This window comes from Diuraphis noxia, unplaced genomic scaffold (genome assembly GCF_037042655.1).
Source record: "Diuraphis noxia isolate RWA-SAM2 unplaced genomic scaffold, SU_Dnox_SAM2 contig0003, whole genome shotgun sequence".
NCBI lineage: Eukaryota > Metazoa > Arthropoda > Insecta > Hemiptera > Aphididae > Diuraphis > Diuraphis noxia.
Genome location: NW_028301713.1, coordinates 40,831,917 through 40,850,752, shown reverse-complemented (window position 1 = coordinate 40,850,752; position 18,836 = coordinate 40,831,917). Strand labels below are relative to the sequence as shown.

The following is an 18,836-nucleotide window of genomic DNA, read 5'->3' as shown; positions in this document are numbered from 1 at the left end:
TTTAGTACCCCTAAGTCCAAATTAGCTCACTAAGTTTTTCGAAAAATTCATGGTCCTATTAAGTTACAAAAAAGACTTGGAGCTTAAAAACCCCCTTATGCAAATGTTTAGTTGCACCCATGGTTCAAATGTACCTTATGAGTTATGGCTAATTTGTTAAAGGGGTTGTCTTTTAACCACCATTAGTGGTTGAAAGACTCATTCCTTTGCATCCTCACACTTCATCCCCTGCCTGTGAAAATATTTAAACTAGCCACCTACAGATAAATAATTATTAAAATCAGACTATATGTCTATATATATAGGTATTTTTTATTATTTAATTAATATTGATATTTTGTTTTACAGTAATAATTATGTTACCTATAATTTCCAATAATAAATATATTATACTATAAAATAATATTATCTTCTCAGATTCCTTTATACAGTAAATATTTTATTCCTATATGCTGACTTATAGTCCCTAGAGGAATCAGGAAATCAGTAAAATATACCTACATTGCTAATTTATCACTACATTAAAATCAATTTTATATTGTTTATTAATTTTTGATCTTTAAGAATTAAAAATATTTTTTCACCCCAACAAAATTACTCACCTAGATAATTAAAATTGATTGAAGTAATTGCCCCCCAAAAATATGTTTTTGACGCCATTCATTATAATAAAACACGATGTAGATAAAACGGTGTAGTCACTATCAATGATACGTCATATGAGAAATAAATGAGTACCATTTTTACGGCAGTTTAGTTACAGAATTGTCCACCAGAAAGAGCTAAGAAGGCCGATTTGAAAATATTTTATAAGCAATATTGTCTATTTAAGTATATTTGTTTTGAATAATATACATATTATTAACAAATTGATGAATATTGTTTATTTATATTTTATTATTATATAGTACCACACTACCTATAGTAGAAATATAACCCACACCTACCTAAAACTAGTAAAACTTATTATTTTTCATATTGTGCTAATATGCCCAACAAATGTTTTGTTCCCGCATGCAAGTCTGGTTACTTAAGTAATACTAAAATATTAAAATCAGCAGGGAAGAATGTACCAACCATGTTCCATCCACCACAAGTGACACTTACCCGATAGTTATTGTTTTGTTTTAAATAATAATAATATTTTGTATACTTAATTATGTACTGTAACATACCTCTAACGAAACTTAACACGTTGACCACCGAGAGGAAGCCTGCGTCCACAAATTTTTTTATTATTCTACTGATCTTTTTTAAGACAAAAGAAAACTATACAATACATATAAGTAAAAAAATAAAAATAAAAATAATAACAAAAACAAAATAAATATATAAAAAGCTACATAACAACTAATACAGGTATTCTGGTATAAACATGAACGTTTTAAAATTATTTATCTTGCAGGATATTAACATTGTTAGATTTATTAAGTTATTTTTAAGGAAAAAATAACAGAAAAAGGTAACTAATTAGGTAACAAAGTAATGCATTTATTTACCAATGCATATTGTTCTTCCAGTAAAAGTGGTCGTGACTCGAGAATCATTCCATTCTTCACTTTAGTTATTATTTTTACGTCAATAGTATTAAATAGTATTATAAATTATAATATTATAAAGTGCATATTTGATTATATTTATTATAAATTTGAATGAATATTGAATACTGAAGTCTGAAATTTTAAAACTTTACCGTGGATAATACGCAAAACGGCATTATAATAATAATACGGCCTTCTCTATAGCAGCCGGTTGTTGATCGGCCTTTTTAGCGCTACCTGGCGGAAGGCGCGCAAACCAAAGTGCCGTCAGATATGGACTCACTTTTGAGCTCGAGTGACTACACCGTTTTATCTACATCGTGTAATAAAATAATCTCTGCTCCATGAAAATATTAGATTTTAAAAATTGTCGTGTTCAACCTTGAAAACTAGTTTTTAACTTTTCTCTCTACGCCATGTCCTAACTAAATTGAAAATTCGTGCGTTGCGTTTAGACGTTCGCCCGCAACGCACGAAACGCAACATATTGTGGCAAAATTGACGTCGATGAATTCACACCTTCAACGTGCAAGAGGTTGTAAAGTTGTTGGCAGTTGTACATTTTATTTTCAGTAGTTAACATGTTGTTAACCACCGAACAACGTATAATTGTACTATCCGAAAGTTTGGCGGTTAAACTTTTTATTTTGAAAAAAAAAAACCGCAAACGTAATCAAATTTATAAAGATAGGTTTGATTTTGGCGAGTTTCATCATTTGTATTCAGAGCTACGCGCTGATGATAATTTATTCTGTTCTTACACAGTTACACACGAATGAGTACAAGTACTTTTTACTATATAAAAGAGGCAATTGAAAATTAATGTTATCATAAAACAACCAATTTTAAAATACCAATTTCTGTGTAAGAGACTGATTATTAGGTACTTTAAGGTAAGCACATTAGTTTAATAAATAACAAATCAAAATGATTAATAGTTTTTATATTATATTAACAATAACATAATATATTAAAATATATAACTAATTTAATTAAACTAAACTGGATTTCTGTATAGGTAGCAGTATTGTCAGTATTATATTAGCATTAAAATAATTAAATAAAAAATAAAACTTTTAAAATAATAAATTATAAAAAATAACTGTATTACAGTATTAAATTAGCATTGTAATGATTAAATAAAAACTTTTAACTTATAAAATAAGAAATTATCAAAATAACTAATTGTATATTTTAATTTTAAATACTAGAATGTGAGTCGTCTGAATACTGATAATTTGTTGAAGATGGTGGTATGGAAGTGTATGTTGGATGTACGGTAGAGGCTGATGGAATAATGTAATTTTGGTTATGCGAATTTGTCGAGCCGAAGTATTGCTGTGGGGGTACACTTTCACAAATCAAAATATTTTGGATCTCGTTTCTCACTCGTAATTTTCGGATGGGGCACGTTTTTTTTAAAATACGGAAGAATGGATTTAAAAAAAATCTTCGTCATCTGGAGCGGGTGATTCAGTTAATGCAGCTAGTTTTCTAGTTTCAAGATCAATCAATATTGTTGTTCAAAAGTATTGCCCGTTTCTTGTTTTTTTTACCTCTTATTTTTTTTTTTAGTTGTCGTAAATGAAGTTGATGGGGGTGATGAAATATTTATTATTATAATCATTTGTAAAAAATATTTAGTTCTAATGACTGGTCAATGTCTTCGAGTTTGTCTTGTTCCTCATTGATGTCTTCTTCAACCTCATCTACGTCTACATCGGTCATCGGATATATTTCCGTCACTAATTCTTGTTGTGACAGTGTCTTTAAAAAATAACATCGCACGAAAATAGCTCCATCTGCCTTGATATAGCGCAGTATATTCCTGACTACTTCCAGAACGACTGGAAGGGATCTTTTTAAATTCTTGATGAATATGATTCATATAATTATTTAAATTTAAAAAAAAAAAAAATGTTTTTTCTATGTATTGTATTGTCGAGTTGGAACTCTTTAGCTGGAGTTAATTATGGGATATTCTCTCAAATCTATTTTCATACGAACGCTTAACTGATTTCTTGGTTTAACTTATTACGGCAATACTACAACAATACGCAAAAGGCAGAATGCAGCACACATTTTAGCATAGTTTTTAAATACTGCAGCAGTTCTATAATACAACACAACATAATAATAGTGCTTTAAACTATTCTGTAGCTCTATGAAATATCAACATTATAAATATAGAAATGCGCCTGTTCTAATTTAATTATTTTATTAATTAATTTATTTTCATTAAAAATTTGAAGAAAATATCCTCAGTTCGAAAATAAGAATCAAAAGAGAAAAATAACAAAGCGATGAATCAAATGAGTTTAGATTGAATGAGTTTGAAACTAAACTGTGTTTAGTGGCCATCAATTCTTTTAAATAAATAATTTTTATTCCATCTGCGATAATTTGTTGAATGAGTTAATAAAAAGAAAAAATATCTATGATTATATAATTTCAAAATATTTATTTATTTTAAAACTACAAGAATACACTCCATCTGAAATAAGAAAAGCTGCTAAGATATTACGTATACTATATATAACGAAGACTTAGATGATGAATTATTCGATAATGAATGCATACATTTTCAGTATTTATTAAAGACATTAGAAAAGCCACCAAACACTTTAATTCAAATGAGGTTATTTAAAAAAAAAATTGATCTTGCAACAACTTTTCCGTACATGTATTGAACAGGTCTAGGCCAAAATAGCGAAACAATTTACAGCGAATATAAAAATCGCGAATTGATAATAGCATAAATAAAAAAATCGGGTGAGTGGATGTCGCTCTGCTGTACATTAGGGGTGGGGTGGACCTCTGACTAGAGTAGATTAAATTTGAATGCAATGATAGGTATCATTGTGTACGAAAAACGATTCTGAACGGAGATGATTTGTCAGTCTAGGATACCTATATTATATTTAAATATTGTTATATATTCTATTTTGAAACAAATATTTTATTTTTCAATTAGGACGCATTTTGCATAAGGCATGGTTAATGAATTTTTTCCAAAAACATTGCATGTAGTTATTATAATTCATAATACCTTATATTATCATAAATATACATATACCTGGTTTGAGGATAAATCGTTATCGTTACGCGATTTCATAAAAATTTAAAACTTAAACGCTCAAAACATTTTTCCTATAATGACGCTTCAATTTTCCTCTATAGCTATTTGAAGCAAAACTTATGTAAACTTAGTGTTGAATTTTTTAAACTTAGATATAAATACAAACAATTTTATGAATTTTAAACTACAAAGTAATTTGCAAATACGAGTATTCATGGCTTTGACGAAATTTTGTCAATATTTGAACTTCAAATGCTAATAAAAAAAAATTGTGCATATGTATTCTTATAATTTTTTAATAACTATAAGAATAACTTATGAAAAACTTTGTATTCAATTTTCAAGTATTTTGATGGGGCCAAAAAAATTTTATCGACACTTCAAAAAAAAATGTTCAGAAAAATTGAAAATTTCAGTTGTCTATCTCAAAAAATGTCTAAATATTTTGAAAATTAAATGATGTAAAGAAAATGCCAATCTAAATAACTGGTAAAATTTTCAAGTATCTACGACTTATCATTATCGTTACCCAATTCCGTAAAAATTTAAAATTCAAACGCACTTAAAATTTTTCCTATAATGATGCTTCGAGTTTTCATTATAGCTACTTGAAGAAAAACTTATGGAAAACCTAGTGTTAGATTTTGAACCCTTAGTTATAAACACAAAAAATTTTATGATTTTTCAACTTCAAAATTACTTGCAAATTTTCGCGTTTTCGACATATTTCGTAAAAATTTGAAATATAAACGCTTATAAAAAAAAATTGTGACTAACGATTTTTAATTTTTTGTAGCTGCATTAAGAACAACTCATAAGTAACCTTGTTTTAAATTTTCAAGTTTTTTTGGTGATCCAAAATTTTTTTACCGACATTTCAAAAAAAAATTCTCATAAAAATCAAAAAATTTAGTGGTCTATAAATATCTCAAAAAAAGTCAAAACATTTTGAAAATTAAACTGTATATAGATAACACTAACATAAACATTTGGTGAAAATTTCATGTATTTACAGTGATTAGTTTTTGAATTAAGTACAACCATATAAAAAAATCGATTTGGTCGAAAATTTGTTTTGGAAAATTCCCGTTTTTCTGTCATTTTTTTTTTGTTTTTCTCGTTTTTTTTTTTTTAAAACTGTTGGAAAATGTTTACTTTTGACCTCTATAATGCACCAAGGATATTCACTTTTACATCGGAAACCACCCCCAAAGTTTGAAATTGAAGCATTATTTCGACTAGTTATGCTGTACACAGACACAAAAAAAAACACATCATTGTAAAATCAATACATTCATCACTTCGTTCACAATCTAAAAACGGCAGGTACGTAATGGGTGGGTAGGTACCATATTTTTATTGCGTGGGGGAAAATGTTGTTACAAATTAAATGAATATAAATAGATTATGGTGCAGACGTTTAACATTTTAATCAACATGTCCTTCTTTATTGCTCTTCGTAGAGGATTTGAAGTGTTTTTATTCAGAAGTAATTGCAAATAATAGAGTTAAATTATTGAAATGACAAGAGTCAAGCGTCGGCTGTATAGGTACCTTTATATTCGCCGTCCCCTACATCGGATAAGGTTATATATTATATTGTAAGCATTTCATTATTATTAGGCGGGCGCGTGGCCATTGATGCTTTATTTAATATCACATATAGGTAATCAAATTAGTGTCGTCCACGCCCGTCGATTCATTTATGTATATGTATAGTATTATGACGACGACGGCAATATACGAACGGGCAGAAAAATAACCCCTCGTGGCGGGATAACTCAATAATTTTACTCGTTGCTATATATAATATGCACACCGTATAATGTTATCAAACTATATCAAAGAGTATAAATGAACACACGTTAAAGTGCGAAAAAAAATGGTCGATCGTAAAAATGTAAAACGTATGTTATTATAGTGTATTATTATGGCGGTTGTAATAAGGAGTATATATATTTTTTTTAATAAAGAAAAAAACACTTAAGCTTAATAAAGCTCATGCTCGTTCACGTTAATATTAATTTTCCATTTTAAATCTGCAATTATAGATGGTTTTAATGTATCCGGTTAAAGTACTGAAATTAAAATTTATTTTCTATTTTCAACTCAATGGAATTGCAGTATCTTTAATTTGGTATCCATATTATATATTATAATAGGATTATATTACCTTAGAGCTTTAGAGTACCTTTATAATTGTCATCAGCTATACAAATAATAAGACGCTTCGACGTCTAACCTATAGGAAAATAACATATTTTATATAAGTAATTTGTGAAAATCATTAAGTCCTCCAGCATCCCATAGATAATCAATGATAGACTTGATGGAATGTTGGGGAAATATATGATTTTAGATTAATAGATTATTTAGATTTGTAAGTGCGTTTTTGTATCTTTACATCTTTAATGATGAAATATAAATATATAATATACTCGTCTCGTAACTTCAATGATTTTATAGACATTTTTTTGGATTAAATTTTAAATTAGAAAAAATAAATATTTAGATATTGGCGTTCGGTACGCACTTTAGTGGATTTTTTGTAATTATGCTCAAACGAGGTAACCATCGATGACAATCTACAATTGTTCAGATACCAATATGACGAGTGTTGGTCTTGGTAATGCGTATAAATTATATATTTTTAAAAAATGACCTATCTTTAAAAGTATAGTAAATTATATAATTATAGCTAATAAATAGAATGTTTGTTTAATATTAAAATAGCTAATCAGCTTTTGAATTTATTTTGACATTCACTTAATTTAGTTGTACCTTCTATTACCTAATATTCTATGTTAGAAAGATAATATTAAATAATCAATATTTTAGATATTAAACGATTATGATTCAATTGTACAATCAATAATAATATAATAATGTGTAGTAGAATAACAAATTCAAAATATACTTTATAGTTTATGTATTACTGGTTTTTCGTTTAAAATTATATTTAACCTTATAAATTTATAATAATTAATCCCTAATATGTATTTATTATACATTTGAGCTATTTAAATATAAATGTTAGTTTACTTACAATATAGCAAATCATAAAAAATTGGAAGACAAACAATTTTATTGGAAGTGTATAACGCCAAAGATAACATAATATTCGTTTTCTTATTTGCCAGACAACTTTTTGTTTCTTTTTACATTACATATTAATATATATTATAATTATAAAACTATATCTAAATTAATAAATCTATGTACCTACCTAATAAGTAATTAGGTATATGTTTGAAAATTTGAAATATTATAAGAAATATAGATAAGATTGGTTTCTAACTGTTCTGTGCACAGTTTAATAGTAATAATAATGATAATAGAATATAATAAAAGATAGTTTAGCTTTTAATTAGAAAAATCTATGTTGTTCGTAATTTCGCTGTACGGTATTAAGTATATGCGAGTGGTCACCGACAATATCTATGATCTCATCATCGGCACCATCGACATCATCATCGTCATCTACTTCAGAGACTTCACTCAGGTCGTATCGTTGACTCCTTTCATCTTCGTTGTTAAGCGACCTACTTTGTCGAGCTAAATCCTTGGATTCCTGGATGCCAGTATCTAGTCCACCGCAAACTGATCCTTTAGATGAAAAGTCCACAGGATAATCTGAAGTAATGTTAATATATTCAACACTTTGATTAGGTTATACATAGATAATTCAGTAGATACTTGTATGGTATATTGGTATAAATATTATAACATAGTATATAACATTATAGTATAAACTGACCTATAACCTAACTCTTCTATTATATTGTAATTATAATTGTAATGCTTGACTAACCTGTGGTTAGCGATTTGTTCCCAGTGTTGTCTGCAGGTTTCTCTGATCCAATAGCCGCTGTATCGTCATTAACTTTTCTTAATTGTTTTTTATGTTTCATCCTTCGATTTTGAAACCATGTTTTGACCTAAAGTTTAATGATTTAACACCATTGAGTATAAATACAACATATCTACTGTCTCTATAGTTATATAAATGCGTATACGTAAATTATTATGAATTTATTATTCACCTGTGTTTCAGATAATCTCAGTTCGGTAGCCAGTTCAACCCTCTCTGGCGTACTTAAATATCGCTGTACTTCAAATCTTTTTTCAAGTCCCGTGAGTTGTTGATCGGAAAATACAGTTCGAGCTTTTCGTCTGCGACATAGTCTAGAACTTAGTTGTCCGTGACCGTAATCTGATCGAGCACCCCAAATACTTCCAAAAGGTACCCCTAAAATAATCATATCAACATTCGCACGATGTATTAATACCGCCTTTTTGAAATGCAATGTGTACCAATAACACTCAAAATCTATTTCCAAAAATTATTTTTAATCATATCAATCAAGCCAGACAAACAATGGAATGCTAAAATAATAATCATATTTAATATCATTATTAATTTATATTCGTGAAAAAAATGACAAGACCTACTTATTGCAAGTTTTTACGAGGTTTTATGTACAATGTATAATATACATAAATATTATTTATAACTATGCAGTAGATATATACTATATACATAGTATCGATATGAGTGAGTATATTAGAATAATAGAATACATTAATATAACATTATATTCTACTTAATAATATTCCGATGTGAGGCAATCTCTCAGTAATTAAAATGTATTTGCGTATTATATCAATGAATGTATTAGTTTACAATGATATGTTGGTATACTTTTATAATTTTTTGGGTCTATCATTACCTTTTTAAATAGTAAAACAATTTCAATATTATTAGGATGTATGATAAAAGATTTGTTTCAGTTAGTACTTGTTTGGGGTTAAATCAATAAATGTTCAGTAATTTTCAAATTTATCAGTAAACATTGCAGTAAAAAATCTACGAAAAACAGGAATATTAATACTGAATCCAATTTCGACAAATTAAATTAATTAATACGTTGTTATTCAAAGTAGTATAACTTTAGAGACTTTTGCCAAATATTCATTTTAGAATTTACTAGACGTGATATAATTTTCAAACTATTTAATAATAAGTTCTTTGTGCTATTAATAAATATTTGAAATTTTCGATTTTTTTTGAGTTTATATTCGGTTTATGTATTATTAAATTATTGTTTGTGACTAAAAAAGCTTGAAACTTTAATAAGTATAAGATACGCCATACAGTTCTTCTAATCACATTTAAAAAATGTTTAAAACACAGTCACAATATTTGTGTATAAATGCTTAAAGATCAAATCTTTACAAAATTCATCATTCACCTAAATATTCAAATTATTTCGAAGTTAAGAATTCAGTAAATATTTAACTTTTGTATCTGAGGTTTGAAAATTTAAAACAAGATTCTTAGTTTTTTTTTTCTTAAAAACAAGATAAGTATTTTTCTAAGCTTTATACATACAATTTGTATATGTAATTGAAGTTCAAACGTTGACGATATTGCTTATTCGTTATTCTACTGTATGATAACGGTTTACTATCAAATCTTTTTGTTACATCGATATTCAAAAATATTAACTGTAGAAACTTGAATAATTTCAATATTATCTACCTATACTTAAATGATAATTTTCTATACCCAAGGATATTCACATCATTTAAACGGTATACATCAATATTTACTTACAAAACTATATAACAAGTAATAATTAATATATTATAATTAGGGTTCGGAAGTTCATACATTTGCATGTTTTTTTTTTTGAACTATTATAATTTATTATTAATGCGGTTGAAATGGAACCTATCGTATTTATTTATAGTTTAACATCCGTAACGGGTAGAATATAGTAGAGGATATTGTTATATATATATTGTTAAATACGAAGTAAATATAAAAATATTTATTTAATATATTTTTTTCTTTTACTAATAAAAAAATAAACTATTCGTTTTAAAATGGATAAATAACAAAAACAATAGATAACTAGAGCTTGATGTGGCCTGTCATAATCCATTAAATACAGACATACGGCAAACTACTGGATGATTCTTTTATCATTGAACACTCATTATTCCAAAAGTTACTAATGCGTTTGAAAATATTTTTTCTCCGTACCACTCCACTCTGCCAGTCAAAACTTTAAATACTTATAACTCATAAACTACTCGTTCTAAATTCGATTTTTATGAATCAAAATACTTAGAAAAATATTCTGCTTTGGAATATGAAATTAAAACTCTATGTTGTCATTCAAAAAAGTAAAAAATTAAAAAAATTATAAGGATAAAAAATATTTTTAATAAAAACGTTGGTTTTTTAACAACTTGAAACTATATAAAATAATATTTTCAAAAACATTAATAATGTTTGTAATAATGAGTGTTCAATGATAAAAGAATCACCCGGTAATTATACTCAATGGCAACGATATACACTCACACTTACAGCAGAACGACTTCCGCAGATTTTTTTTTAAATATTTATTTTGATGAAATAATAACTTGACTTCAGTAATTTAAAGATCAAATTTTTTTTTTTCTATAAATCTTTAATAATTTTTCATACCTATATATAAAATTGGAAATACCCGTAGATAAAAAAATATTAGAACTCCGCTCAAGATTTAAGACCGTTCAGCAAACGTATTGATTCATCCTATTTTTAAAGTACATAAAAAATGGATATATTCCTATAATTCTTGTAAAAAACTGGCTCGCGAACAGGTTTAAAGTGCAAAACGTCTCTACGTATCCCATTTATATTTTTTCTTATATCCTGGCGATATCCATGTCAGGCCATTTATATGTATGATTTATATATTATATAGTTTGCTCATATGCATCCATTGTATTTGACTAATATTTACCGAAAATCTATTTTGTTACTTGTTATTATCTTGTAATTTTCAACAATAATTACCTTGGGGTGAAATGAAAAATGGTTCTGCAATAGCATTTTTATGCATGTAGTGTGCTGGATATGATAAATATGCGGAAGCTACCGTTGATGGTAACATAGAAAAGCATTCTTGACTTTGTGGCAATTGATGATTTCTACTTCTTTGGTGACTGGTAACCTGGAACTTTTTTTAATTTTTATTATAAGACTACGAATTTAACTTAAACAATAAACAGATTAAAAAAAAACCTGTATAATTTTAGTTTATGATTGTTTGTACCACATGATACCTATTAACATAACATTTATCAACCTATCCTATTTATATACCTATTTCAAAGAACTAAAAACACGTTGATATTATAGAATTAAAAATACAATTTAAATTATCAAAAGTGCGCTTAAAAGGATGTTAGTGTAATAGTGTATTAGTATTGTCTTCTCTCTCTGGTCACGTCTAACATTCGCATAGCGTATGTATCCAAAATCATAAATTTAAATAGTTTTAAAGTAATTTTTAAGTATATTACCTATCATACATTATAAAATTTAAAGAGATTAATATTTTTGATTGTTAACGATCATGTTATCAAATATCTTAAAAATTACATTAAAATTACAATTTCCATGTAGAATATAAAGCATAATTTTAAGAAAAATATAAAATATTTCCAACTCAAAAATATTATTCTCTGTATTTGTTGTAATGTATAATTTTCTTCTTTCTCAAAAACAATAACTAATGATTTTACACGAATTCATACATTTATGCGTTTTTTTTTTTTTTTTTTGATTGATATCAAATGCTTCAGCGACTGGGGCCATTGCCTACAAGAAATTACATAATATGTACATTAAAGAGAAAAGTTGTAATACGTTGTACTTCTTAACTATACAACTATGTAAAATATGTTAATTTTAAAATCTTAAAACAGAGTTAATAACTGAATATCTTAAATTGATGTATTTAATTTGAAAATTATATTTTATATTTGAATTAAAAATGCAATCATCACCTGTGATTAATTTTGTTTAGTTATATTTTTACTAGCTACAAAATGTATTTTAAGTTATTATATTATATTATATTTTCCCGTATAAATAAAATAACAAATGAAAAAAAACAAAGGAATTATATTTAATTATAGATACAATCTAAATCTCTATATAAACTAAAATAATTAGTGAATACATAACATAATTTATTATAATAATTGACCAATTTTATGTTTTTAAAAACTAATATAAATAAATCAGTGTTTTTTCTCTTTATAGAACAAATTGTTCATTGTGTTGGTATTATTGTTATTGGATGGGAGTGAAGGGGTGAAGTCCTATGGTAATGAGATGGTTAGTTTTTTATGGATCGCTCTTTCGTCCAACATTCGTAGAGTCCCCCTTTTAATATTTTTCAAAATTAAACACTGTTCTTACTTATAAATTATAATTATTTAAAATCGGTCTCAATCGTGGACGCGTGCTAAAGATCAGCTGAATAGGTGTAAGATACTTTTAGTGTCACTTTTTAAGCTACCACCAAAACTGCCTAATAAATTAAAATTTTTCAAACCAATAATAAAATAATAATTATCTTATAAAATATTATGGATAAGTACGTATATTTATACAGGTATCATCTAAAAAAACTTCATAAAACTGTGATGTACGGTGTACCTACCTATTATTTAATTAAATATAGAAATTCAATTTTTTTTTACTAGGTAGTAGGTTAGTATACCTATACCGGCTATACTTATTATAGATTGGGGTAAAAATAAAGTATAAACTGTAGTAAAACACAAAACATTTTTTTGTTTTAGTATTCCCTTATCACTTCTAGTATTTTACGAAATTCAACTAAAAATTTGCTGTTATAACTAATATTAGATATAAGTTAACTGTAGAAACGTTATGTACTTATACTTAAGCAAGGTGTATTATGGCGGAAATATATTTTTTCATTTATATTTTTTACATAGATTTTTATTATTAGAATGTTAAAATAAAAAATGTAGGTATATCTTGCATATTCAAATAAACGCATTTTACAATTTATTATATTTAATTATTAAACCAGTTTCAGATGGATAAATAGACGTTATTGTTTTCTACTTTAGAAAGAACGTACCGTACTACCGAGTACTGTATATGTGCAGTATTTGGTCAGCACCATAGAAGTTACCCGTGAAGGACTAATTATTTCATTCGAAATCTAAATTTTTTTAAGGGACGTAACAAAAATGGCACTGCAGGTTATTGTTTTAAAATATTATTAAAATATCTATGTGAGCCCTAAATATTGTATCGCATATTATAATATGACTTAATATCATCGATCATCGCATTCTAAAACATCTGAAATTAAATTTATTTTCTATAAAATAGTTTAATAAAATGACCAAACTGATATTATTTGTCGCACAAGTGTGTAAATTTTTTTTAATATATAGCTGGAGCATAGTAAATATTTTCAATATTGGTTTAGAATTAAAATATTATTCTTTATTATGTTAGCTGGTTAATTTTATGATAAAGATGATAAAACTTTTTGAATTTTATATTACCTATCATTTGTATTATTATAGGTATATAAGTATAGTTTTTATCTATGTTTATGTTTAATAATGCATAGTATAGAATACCTCTGAATTTGGCCTGTTGTTCTTTGATCGGAATAATATGTCCTCGATTAAAAATGAAGTTGAGTGTCCGGGAGACGATTTTCTCTGGTTTTCTGGCATTTTATTTCACTTGATTGTTTAAACTATATAATAAATGACGTCGCGTTTCCTACAAGCTTGACGGGCAAATTGTTCACGATTTACTACACCAAAACCCGTAAACGCGCAGGCATTATGTGTTACTTAGTCACCCCCAAAAGACCGTCCCTACGATGCCTCCCATTGGCTGCATTGATCGACACCAGCCCTTTCGTATTGGCTTGGTGGTAGCCATACTGGAACCCTTCATCCTTGCTGTTCCAGGAAGAAAAACGGAGATTTAAGTGTTATGTACTAAACAAGTTAGGATTGTCAGCAATTAGTCGGTAAATAGGTGGGCTGGCTTTGTGAGAGGAGGGTGTTCAAAAAGATTCCTCTCGTTATGAGATTCTCGGCAAAAATTATTTAAGCTATAATATATAAAGAAGAATACCTACTGTAAAATTGAAAATTCACCGTATAGGCAGCTACACAATATCTACGTTCAGTTATAACTTACTACTTACTTATATGTTTTTATTGAAAACCATGATATCAGAATATTTAATATAGTTGTATTCGTAGTATTTGTTAAAATAAATAAATTAAAATAAAAAAAATCTATTGTAGAATTCTAAATTTTCATTAGTTATTGCTTATTGTTTTAATGCCAAACTGCCGTGTTCAAGATTGTTTTTCGACACAAAATAGTTACTATACTATTTACTTATATTCTTAACACACAAAGAAAAAAGCTTAAACAATATTTAACCACAAACACTAACAAGATAATATTAAGTATTTAAATATTAGAAACAAAAGCAAGTCCGGATTAAGAGTCCATTGGGTCTCGAAACACGAGAACGAGACTATCTTAGAATGATACGTTCTCTATAACTTTTAAGCTTAAACCATGCTTCTCACTTCTGAAAAAAAATTATAGATGCGTTTTTAACAATTATACCTATATTTTTTTACTTTTTACAATACTTAAACACAAATAAAATAATTAATAAAACTATAGCATAATATAAGTATGTAACAATAACTATTAATAACTAATAATTATTATACAAATATTTAAGTATCAAAACAATCTACCATAGAATTCGTCTTAATGCAAATTTAATATACAATAGATTGTTATCCACAACTAACATTTTCACTAATTCACAAACCCTATCAAATTGTTAGCAGTTATCAATAAATTATGAATTTATCGTTTAATAAGGAATCTTTCGTGATATGCATATAATTATGTTTATTTTTAATTTTATATGTATTTTGAATGTGCATTAAAAAAAATTGTAAATGGAGATGAGTACCTTAACTCTATGGTTTGTAGCCCCAGAAATCATGCCAACCAGAATTCTTTTTAATTCGTGAATAAATATTCTAAACATTTTAAATATTAATTTAAAAAAAAAATTAAAATAGTGTTGATTTGTAGATTTTTAATTTTTAAAGAGATACTGTATTCGTTGTAATCGTTAAAATTAAATCTCAAGAAGATGTTACGACCGCATGTCTTACTGTAGATTTAAGCAGCATAACAAATTTATGTTCAGTAAAAAACGATTTTATGATTTTATTATCTTTAATATAAGATTTTTTGAATGTATTGATTTACCATTTATGTATTATCAAACATAAAGAGAATAAGAATATTATTTATTATCTATAGTCAGTTTTGAGTTTATTACGATTTTTAAATTGTTAAGTGAGTGGTATTATGTATTTAAAATATTAAAATTTATAATACACCAATGTTTTAATATAAGAGATAAAGATATAAAACTGGTTCTACTGAACACAAATTTGTTGTTGTATACTCATAAGAAATAGACAATATAATAATCGGCATCTTCTAAGTTTCTTTATGTTAATTGACTAACTAAAAAGTTGATCTTTTTAATTACGGGTTTTTGTTTTACGAAAATTTATTTAGAATTATAAAAACTACTCTAAAAGTAGGACATTATATTTTATTTAGTATGAATTATGACCATAAATTATAATTTATTATGGTAAATGGTAGGTATTAGGAAACATATATATTTCAAAAATTTAAGAATTTATTTTTCTAAATGGCATTAATCATTTTTTTTTTATTCATGGTACAGCTTCAACTGCTAAGGTTATTAGCTTGTAACAAAATTAAGTATTTAGTCATAAATCATTATATTATATGAATATATAATAAAATAGATTAGGTAATAATAAAATTATTTATACGCAACTAATGTATATTATATTGTAACTTTATAAATTATATAAAACTAACTAATTATTAATTACTATAAAACATTAAGCAATACCGTTTAATGTTTATTTTTGTGAAAAAAAAACAAATCACTTCCTATATCTGTGTGAAATACAGAAATACTATTAGTTCCTATAATATAATTACTACACATTTATATCATAATATGCAATTCACCTATGTCTGAACTGAAATTTATTTAAAACCGTTAAATATTTTCACGATACATGGATTAATTTTCAGAATACGCTGATTTATGAATTTTGTTTTTAATTGTGATTTTCTTACTTTCTGGGATATTGCGATTCTAGAAATTTTTTCTATTTTTAATAATATATATTTTAAACATTTAAAATTGCAAAAACACAACTTTTATCATATTATTATTTATTATGAGACGAAATGTTATGGAAATTTAAGTAATTTTGTGTTCATCATAATCTATAAACTATAGTTATACAATATACATAAAACAATAACCTACTATCATATTTTAGCATTACCACTATCAGAAAAATTGTTTCATAATATCCAAGTATACATTTTATTGTTTAAAGTGTTGTTCATTTTTCAAAAACTATTTTAATCACAGTTTTTATTTAAATTTAATGAAAAGCGTAAGCATGTATATAAAATAATTATTTCACACGAAACAAAACGTGTTTATTCAAAAAATAACACATAAATACCTTACATTATCGCAACATTATCTTTACATTTAGCTGATCCAATTGTTGGGAACGCATGCAATGTGTGATGAGTAAAAAGGAAAACCACTACACGCATTATCCTTTCCTCTTCTAATTAAATTTTAATAAAAACACGCCTTTGTAAACATCATTTTCATCAAGTGCTTTGTACAGACCATCCGTGCTCTATCTATGTAACGCAGAAATTTAATGAACACTCGCTATAGGGTTTTAATGGAAACCGTGATGCTCGTTCTGATCTATAATCTTTGTTGAGATTGTCTGCTCCAAATACTGAAACTCCTTTTTTTTTACCTTACTTATTTAATACATCATTCAAAAATCTAACAATACATATTATTACGTTAACGAGTACTATATGTATATTAGGTATAACACAAATCTGATACAATTTTATACATTAATCTATCATAATTTCTCAGTATATTCGTGTTAAATAAATATTAATGTAATTAAACTAAATTATTAGATTCAATTAAAACGCTTACGACTTTCACAATTTAAAATATAGAACGATAATACTACCACTTTATAACTCTGTTTCTCCAACACAAGCGTAAGTTTACAGGAGAAAGATAAATCAATTTAATGTTTTATTTAATATGTTATCTTGTTAAATATTATTTTTCTGATTAAATAAAAAAATAAATATTATTCAACCATTTTAACCTGTGAACATATAGCTTCTTTTATTTACATGTATACTATATATATATCAGCTAGGTGACAATTTTACTCAAGACACTGATTATTTCAAAAACTATTGAATGTTTCTGGCAATATTTTTATTTTATAATATAACGTAATCGTTAACAAACAAATTTCTTCTAAAAAATATATTTTTCATCACTATAATTTTTGCGTATTTTTGGAATTTCTTATAAATATAAAAATCTAAATTTGAACGAGTACCTTATGAGTTATAAATATTAAAAAATTTAAAAAATATATCCGAAAAATATTGATCCACTAGTCTACTTATCTAAATTTAAAATGCTCATCATTAATAAGCTATAGTAGTCCAAAATTGTATTAGTAAAAATCGAAATACTCCTAAAAATTATGAAATATGGAATTCTATTTCGAGATTCAAATTAGTAAAAAAATTTTAAAAATAATACAGATTTTCAAGGATATTGTTTTATAACAACTAAAAATAACGTAGGTAAAAGAAATATATTCGAAAACTTTAGTATTTTTTGAAATAATGAGAGTCTTACATCAAATGAATTTGACCATCACGAACCATAATTTTGGTGTTTATTTAAAATGTAATTATCAAATAGTGTCTATATATTTAAAATCATTCATGAATATGACGTGAAAGAATTCTTGTAAGTTTGTTATACCTATATTGTCGTATATTGTACTATATACTATATGATAATAGTTTAAATAATGTTTCAATGATCAGGCAACGTTTACAACAGGTTAGATAATATTTTTTACTCATACGGCCATCAGACCGTATAGGTAACTGTATACGTGCCATAAGACATGTCTCTTATAAAATGAAATTTACCTGATGCAATATTTGAACTCATTTCACAGAAAATGACTAGGTATTTTATTGAAACAAATTACGAGAGGATAAAATTTCGAAATGTAATTTATATAATGTTGATAATGTTCAAGTTGTAACTTTAAAGTATCTATACCAATATATATGTTTATTACTGTATATTAGAGCATATTATTAACTATTTAAAAAA

General features: G+C 26.2%; 1 protein-coding gene across 1 annotated transcript; it reads right to left on the bottom strand.

The window, feature by feature from the left end:
• Window positions 1-7,597: 7,597 nt before the first annotated feature.
• On the bottom strand, window positions 7,598-14,402 carry LOC107167579 (brain-specific homeobox protein homolog). Its single transcript, XM_015516707.2, has 5 exons — window positions 14,095-14,402; window positions 11,474-11,636; window positions 8,664-8,869; window positions 8,432-8,558; window positions 7,598-8,253 (listed from the first exon to the last, which is right to left on the bottom strand). Exons 1-5 carry the CDS (start codon window positions 14,191-14,193, stop codon window positions 7,988-7,990), a joined length of 861 nt encoding a protein of 286 aa, XP_015372193.1. The 5' UTR covers window positions 14,194-14,402; the 3' UTR covers window positions 7,598-7,987.
• Between the last annotated feature and the right edge of the window lie 4,434 nt (window positions 14,403-18,836).

What these genes read in the sequence shown, in the direction of transcription:
- LOC107167579 (XM_015516707.2), bottom strand. Translation starts at nt 14,193, where the DNA reads ATGCCAGAAAACCAGAGAAAATCGTCTCCCGGACACTCAACTTCATTT. An exon ending in ATTTTTCATTTCACCCCAAG is followed by an intron (nt 8,870 to 11,473) that starts GTAATTATTGTT and finishes TGATTATTTTAG; the next exon opens with GGGTACCTTTTGGAAGTATT. An exon ending in TGAGATTATCTGAAACACAG is followed by an intron (nt 8,559 to 8,663) that starts GTGAATAATAAA and finishes ATTAAACTTTAG; the next exon opens with GTCAAAACATGGTTTCAAAA.